This window comes from Nannobrachium achirus (genome assembly GCF_963921795.1).
Source record: "Nannobrachium achirus genome assembly, chromosome: 6".
NCBI lineage: Eukaryota > Metazoa > Chordata > Actinopteri > Myctophiformes > Myctophidae > Nannobrachium > Nannobrachium achirus.
Window position 1 is genome coordinate 23,207,462 of NC_137815.1, and position 7,500 is coordinate 23,214,961.

At 40.7% G+C, this 7,500-nt stretch overlaps 1 protein-coding gene across 1 annotated transcript in view; it reads left to right on the top strand.

Moving 5' to 3' along the window:
* Nucleotides 1-1,037: 1,037 nt before the first annotated feature.
* Nucleotides 1,038-7,500, top strand: part of psmf1 (proteasome inhibitor subunit 1) — a 12,215-nt gene continuing 5,752 nt past the window's right edge. The window contains exons 1-4 of the mRNA XM_080728972.1: nt 1,038-1,396; nt 2,397-2,549; nt 5,115-5,197; nt 6,759-6,932. Coding sequence (XP_080585098.1) covers nt 1,268-1,396; nt 2,397-2,549; nt 5,115-5,197; nt 6,759-6,932 — 539 coding nt within the window. The 5' untranslated portion in view covers nt 1,038-1,267. The remainder of the gene's footprint in view (nt 1,397-2,396; nt 2,550-5,114; nt 5,198-6,758; nt 6,933-7,500) is intronic.

Consider the following 7,500-nt stretch of genomic DNA (forward strand, 5'->3'; position numbering starts at 1 on the left):
ATTTATGTCCACATCAAGGAGAAAATCATGGCATATATAGTTTAGATTCAGATCTAACAGTAGATTCATATCTAATCTTTGACTCCAAGAGAAATTATAATTTTATAAAATGCCCATGTGTGTATGTGATGATCATGTTGACAATGTATCCAACACCGCTACCTTGTGGCCCATTAGTCAAACAGCAGCCATCCAACACAATGCAATGCCTCTGCCTTTCTTTTTTTCCAAATGATACATTAATCATTATACAGGGCTTAAGTGGTTAAGAACATGTCTGTTTTATATATATATATTATTTATTTATCATCCTGTGCACAGAGTGACACAATTAACACAAACATGCTATTGGTTCAAAAAAGGTAATGGAAAATCAGCCAACAAAAACTACAACATATTTACACAACACATCTGTGCAGTGTGTGTGAACAACAATGCTGCATATTAATTCAAGATTCTTCTGCTCACAGACACAGTCCATATTATTGTTTTAATTATTGGCAGTAGGCTAGTTTAGTTTGACCGAGGACCGATTCATTTTCTCTCTCTTTTTTCTTTTCTCCAACAAATGTTTTAATTGTATTGGAATTATAAACAGTTTGTCGGTCTGTTTTGGACGATGCTTGAAAAGCGGAACTTAAATATTTGCCCCAGAGTTTCAACCCGGAGAGAGTTTGTGTCGGACAAAAACACAATGACAAAGCTCTATTTCCGATCTGAGTTACGTATTTCCGCTTAAGGACACCGTGACTTTCAAAATAAAGGTTTCCCATGTCTCAGTCGCTCAGACATTCAGTAATGTTTCACGTTTTATAATTTATCATCGTTAATATTCCGACCAAAGATAACACAAAATGCACCTGACACAGCAAAGCCTTTTATTTAGTACTGGATATTAGATTCAAGCTTCAAGTTTTATCTATTTTTTCATAGCTAGAAGTTCCCCCGCCGCCGGCCTGAATGGTCTCATTTTAAGGGCCGTCTTATTGTGAAGGCCGCGTGGCGGAAGTAGTGTGTTTTATCTTGGTTAACTTGACACAGGTGGATTTCATTTGACTTCACGTTTAGTTTCACTTCAGTCAAAACAAAACACAAACTGAGCCGCTTTCTGCTGCTGGTTCCGTACCGCTCGGTGCTTCTGGAGTAGTGATATATCATTTTGGGTCCTTATTGATATACCGTGTGGTTTTGGTTCGTTAGTATCGACATACCGGGTGTTACTGTTTTGGTTCGTAGGTATCGGTACCGCGGTGTGTGTTGTGTTGTGATGGCTGGGCTGGAGGTGTTGTACACTCTGGTGAGGTCCGGCGTCAGCTGCGGCCAGGACGCCGTGGTGGTTCTGACCCACTGGGAGATGATCAAACATGGATGCAAATGCCTGGGCTCTGGGGACCAGGTAATGTATTCATATTTTTATAATAATATACTGTGTCTATAATGTGGTGGTGCAAATGGCTGGGCTCTGCGTCTGGACACCATTGTATTATTCATATTTATGATTCATATTTATAGTAAATAATATTAATAATGAATATAATGTGGTCGTTGGTTCTTCTGACTCCTCTCCCCTGGGAGATTAAACATGGATGCAATAAGTGCCTGGTACAGGACTAGGTAATTATACTGTTAATAACATGTATATGCGTGTGTGTGTGTGTGTGTGTGTGTGTGTGTGTGTGTGTGTGTGTGTGTGTGTGTGTGTGTGTGTGTGTGTGTGTATGTATATATGTATATAACATGTGAACAAGTTACCAACATGCATCAATTTAAACAAATTATATATTATATCATATATTACTAGATTACACTTTGTCGAGTTGCCAACTTGTGCCTAATCTACAGTATATGGGCTGTTTCTGTAGCTTGAAGTGGGCTACATCCCCCAGTCGTGATGTACACTCCCTGGACTAGTGTGTATGTCGCAGGGACTCAACCCCAATCCAATCCTTAAAATACTCACAATAATCATATTGTGGAGATTTAAATTTATTGTGTAATTATCCCCCGTCATGCACTGGGATCAATTCACCTTTTATTTGCCGAGCTGCATATCTGGTACCACTTAAACCCTCTATAATTTGTAAAACGGACCTGGAAATAACTTATTTGAAAGTCTCTCATAGCACCTGAGGTTAGACATAAAGGTGGGTGAGCAGCATACGAGCACATGATATGCTATGGATGTTAGTTAACAAAAAACTGTGCTTACACATGGGATTAAAGTGCAAAGTGAACTTTTTTTCAAATTAGCAATAGAATACATATTCCATAAAAGCCTAATGGTCTCTGATGTTTCATAAAAGTTAAATACTTATCCTTAGTTATATTATCTAACAAAATATTTATTTTTGCTTCCATCCTCCCTATCTCTGGCTCTCTCTGACTCTCACTCACAGTTCAGCAGTGATGACAGGGACTCAGAGTTACTTCCTGCAGACTGGAACGCCAGTAAGGAAGTTTACACTCTGCGTTACCACGGCAGCGATGGAAAAAGCTGTCACGTGCTCAAAGGCATCACTGTTGACTCCTCCCTCCTGTTCAACATGATGGTTAGTATAAATTAACACGTTTAATCAACCTGATGGTTAGTATTAATTAACACGTTTAATTAACCTGATTTGTAGTCCTGGGATCACTCACGGGTGAGGGAGAGCGGCTACTATCGTAAACCACCGAAACACAATTTTGACAAGTCACGTGGCAGAATTTTAGAGCGATAGACAAACGATACTATTAAACCTGACCATGCCACTGACAACCAGTTGGTCTTCATACTACATTAAGCTTTATGCCCAGAAGGTTCAGTGGTTTCCCCCAGATTCCAGAGAAAAGGTACCATTGATATGGTAACTCGATTTCTCTAAAGCGGCACCGTTGGATAACAATTTCCACAACTGAATGTCATTATTGCTTTCCTAGTTAGCATAAGAAGGAATTGGGCTATTTCTAAGAATCTGTGATACTTGCTAATAAACGTATGAGAGGATCAGGGACCAATGAGCAGCCATATTGGAAAGAAAATGGGCCTGAGTCTGCTCTTACTTCCTTCCTTCACACACACGTGTTCCTTCACCAATGATCTTTCACTCAAATACCGGTAATTGTGATTAACGATTTAATTGTGTTTTTGTCGTTGATATTTCTGTTTGGCTTTTAGGCTTTGAAGTTGCACATGGCAGATATGACATAACCTAAATACACAAAGAAATTACTGACATATTTGACAACTTTCTACTTAAAAAATAACATTGATAGTGGAAATAGCCGGTCTACAAGCTCACAAATGTTTCCAATTTTTCAACATTCACGATGACAAAATAATTGCGACTATGTCAAATAATTGCAATTAGATGATTATGTAATACTTGTGACAGGCCTAGTAACACCTATGAAAGTAAGGAAGAGGACCAACTTTTTTCCAACATGGCTGCTGTGCATAGAGATCATTGTTGCCCAATAACCCTGCTAATTTCTTTGCACAATGCCTTCCAGAATAATTTGATGATTCGTATACAGCAGGGGTTCCCAAACTTTTTTGTCTCGGGGCACCCTATAAATATTGTTTTAATCCGAGGCACCCCTATATTATAATTTTCACTCCCAGCACCTTAAATTTATAGAATATCTTCGTTGTCGGGTGGAAACCTTGTATGTCCAAAACCTTTCTTTTTGTATTTATCATCTATAAAATGTACCAAACTAGTGAAAACAGCAGATCTACAAGCACACAACGCCTCGCGATGCGAGGCGTTGTGTGCTTGTAGATCGGCTGTTTTCACTAGTTTTGTGCGACAGAGGTTTCTGCCAGACAGTGACGATATTTTAGTGATTATGTTGTGAGGAAAACGAGATAATAGCCATTTTGGTTAGAACTGACTGAAAATAACTTTGTACTTCAAGTTTAAAATGATACTAAATATTTTTGCAAGTGTCCAAATAAATTCCAAATATTATCAAATGATCTTGCGGCACCCCTGGACTGCCGTCGCGGCACCCCAGGGTACCCCGTCACCCACTTTGAAAACCTTTGGTATACAGTACACTCCCATAGACAGGAGAATCTGATTCCAGTTGTTGTTGTTACATTTTGGAACAATTTGGGGAGACACCTGCTGTATATTTACTTTATAGCATGGGGACATATTATATTGCATGTCCCGATATCTGTTACATAGCCTATTGAAATTCTGGAAGTGCTCTCAAAGGGGGGAAAAAAGTCAGATTCAGTTCTTGCCTGTCCAGGATAGAACTTTAATACAAAATGTTCATGTTGCCTCTGTGGTAGTTTGCTCAATCACTTATTGAATACATTAATTGGAGATAATGACAGATGAGTCTCTATTTCAAACTACGTTAGTGCAACTTGTTCATTTACGCATAAAGATATAATTCTAACATGCATGCGTTGACCACACATTATTTTCCACCTTGGCTAAACCCCATCCACCTTTTTCCTATTGGGAGTTGTACGGTCTCTGATTTAATTTGAGGTTTCCTGCCTGCCAATATAAAGTTTGACATTTCTTTATCGATGTCTCTAATGTCATTAGGTTTTAAAATCACACAGAACATGGATATGTTAATTTCGGAAGAATCGTCATCTTAATGAGATTAAATCTGCTAGAAAGAATAATTAGGCAGATTTCTCCATCTTATCGTTTAACCCATGAAAACCGGGACATCATCTGTCATTTTAGATTTTAGAGAGAGACAGATTTCAAATTTTAACTCAAATCTTTGCTTCTGTTTAATGAACTAATGAACTAGTTTAATTTACCTGATGTTATTGGTTAGTATTAACACGTTTATTAACCTGATGGTTGGTATTAATTAACCTGATCGTTAATATTGACTAGTTTAATTAGCCTGATAGTCGTAACTAAATAATAATACATTACTAGTTAGGTAGTATTCATTTACTAGTTTAATTAACTAGTTTAGATTTGTACTGGTTTATGTCCAAAGTGTCCATATCATATTTTTCACATATGAATAATGAATGCTATTGTGTGTGTGTGTGTGTGTGTGTGTGTGTGTGTGTGTGTGTGTGTGTGTGTGTGTGTGTGTGTGTGTGTGTGTGTGTGTGTGTGTGTGTGTGTGTGTGTGTGTTTCAGAACACCACTACCCAGCAGGTATCAGAGTTAACGGTGAACATCAGTGAGCACATCAATGAAGACCAACTGCATTCATTTGACAGGTGACAATGAGCAATTTCATTATGAATAGTAATTTCATTCATGAATAATAAGAGAAATCAAAGAAATTCCATAAATTAGAAAACACATTTTTAAGAAGTAGTGAAAATAGCAGATCTACCAGCTCACAACACGGCACGAAGCAACACATTGTGAGCTTGTAGATCTGCTGTTTTCACTAGTCTGGGTCCCGGACTCCCGGGCAAACGTCTAATTTCACTTTTGGGTCACAGGCTAAAAGGTTTGGGAACCACTGCAATAAAATATATATATTCTATTCTTGGAGTGGCTGCATGACTCTGGCAGGCTAGGATATGTACTATGTAGCCTACGTACATACTGTAGGTTGCTTGTAAGAGGCTTCCAACAATGTTTTATTATTGTCAGCCTTGTTACTTGGGGAAAATCCCAGTTGTCCTACGCCCAGTTGTCCTACGTCCCAGTTGTCCTACTGGGGCCCAGTTGTCCTACTGTAGCCAGTAGCTACATGTAGCGTACCCCCACCTCAGCATTCGTACAGCTACTCAAGTAGTGTACAGCTCTCGCCGAAAATTCGCCATCCTACTGCTGTAATTATTGTCCACGACATTGCAAGCGGCGCGAAGGCCAGCGGACCTTGGTCCTGCTCTTTGCGCCCGAGCGCCCGCGAAGAGCGGGCCAGGGCCGCGCGGCCGGCGGAGCGCCGTGCGAGTTACGAAGCCGTGGTGAATGCAATCGTTATATTTACGGCCTGGGCAAGCGCACGACAAACGCATGAATGGGATGAAGATCGCATGCTTTACAGTCTGTTCGCGGACTAGCCCATACAGCCAGGCTACAGTAGGACAACTGGGACACAGTAGGACAACTGGGACGTAAGACAACTGGGCGTAGGACAACTGGGACTAGCCCGTTACTTGTACCCTGAAGGGGTGTTTGCGTAATCGTCCAAGATTTGCTGACTGTCATGTACTTTTTTATAGCACCGTCTAAATATTTGTGTCCCTATGTGGACATAAATAAATGATTAGAGTGTGTGTGTGTGTGTGTGTGTGTGTGTGTGTGTGTGTGTGTGTGTGTGTGTGTGTGTGTGTGTGTGTGTGTGTGTGTTGATTAGAAGTTTGCACAGGAAAGGGTACAGTTTCATGACGGTACAGTTCACTGTTACAAGGTCAACTAAAAGGTTACACCAAAAAAGCCTATGGCTTGTTTTTTTTAACTCGTATAACATTGAATGACAGATGGAACAAAGTACTATGCAGAAGATAGCATCAAAATTGCAAAACTAAATGCAAAATAAAGGGTATTTACAATAGATAGGCTTTGTTTTCTTTTACCTTTTTTTTAAGTGGATTTCCAGGGCTGTTTTAAAGGAAGGAAGGAATTTACACTCCTTTAAGGCCTTTGGTAGGGCGTTCCACATTTTAGTGGCATAGCAGGAGAACACATTTGACCTTTTTTTTTATTTTTTATTCTGGGTTGGACGTGATCTGCGGAGATGCCTCTGGTGTTGTAGTTGTGAACATCCTTTTTGTGTGTGCGTGCGTGCGTGTGTGTGTGTGTGCGCGCGTGTGTGTTTGCCAGGGTTTATAAGGACATGCAGGCTCTCTCGGAGCAGGTGAGGAGGCATCTAGTGTCTCAGGAGGACAGGGGAGGACGGAGGAAGGACAAGAAGACCAAGAGAGACCAGGAAGAGCACCAAGAGGACCCTCTACGCGTCCCCACGCGGCACCCGCGCGCTGGAACACACCCGCACTGGTGAGTGAACATTCAATATGTCCAGGAACACACCCCTACTGGTGAGTTTTGGTTCGGATCCATGAGCTTACAGCAGTAGTTCTCAACCTTTTCAAAATAATCATATTTGAACTGGGGACCCCCCCACCCTGACAAGCACTTGGAATTAGGAGTTGACATTACATTTAGTTTGACTCGCTCTATTCCATTGTGAAAATAGCCGATCTACATGCTCACACCGCCTTGCAACGCTTGCAGCGCGGCACTCAACACCAGCCAGCTTTCGTCCATACATGCTTATAGCCTATTTAATTCTTCAACCACTGCATTCAGTTATAGTTGCCAGGCTATATGTCATTAACTTGGAGAGCCTGTGAGCCATGGGGAATTTTGATGGGGACTGAGCAAGCATTGGTTCGAATTGCTTGCTGTAACCAAATGAACGCGCACTGTCTGCGCTCGTCGGTATGATTTAAACTACTATCCAAACGTATTCATCGTGGTGACGTGGGTCATTCATGTAGGCTGCGGTGCTATAGCCTCCTCGTGAAAGATTGTACCGTTATGGTTAATCCCACATTCCCACTGT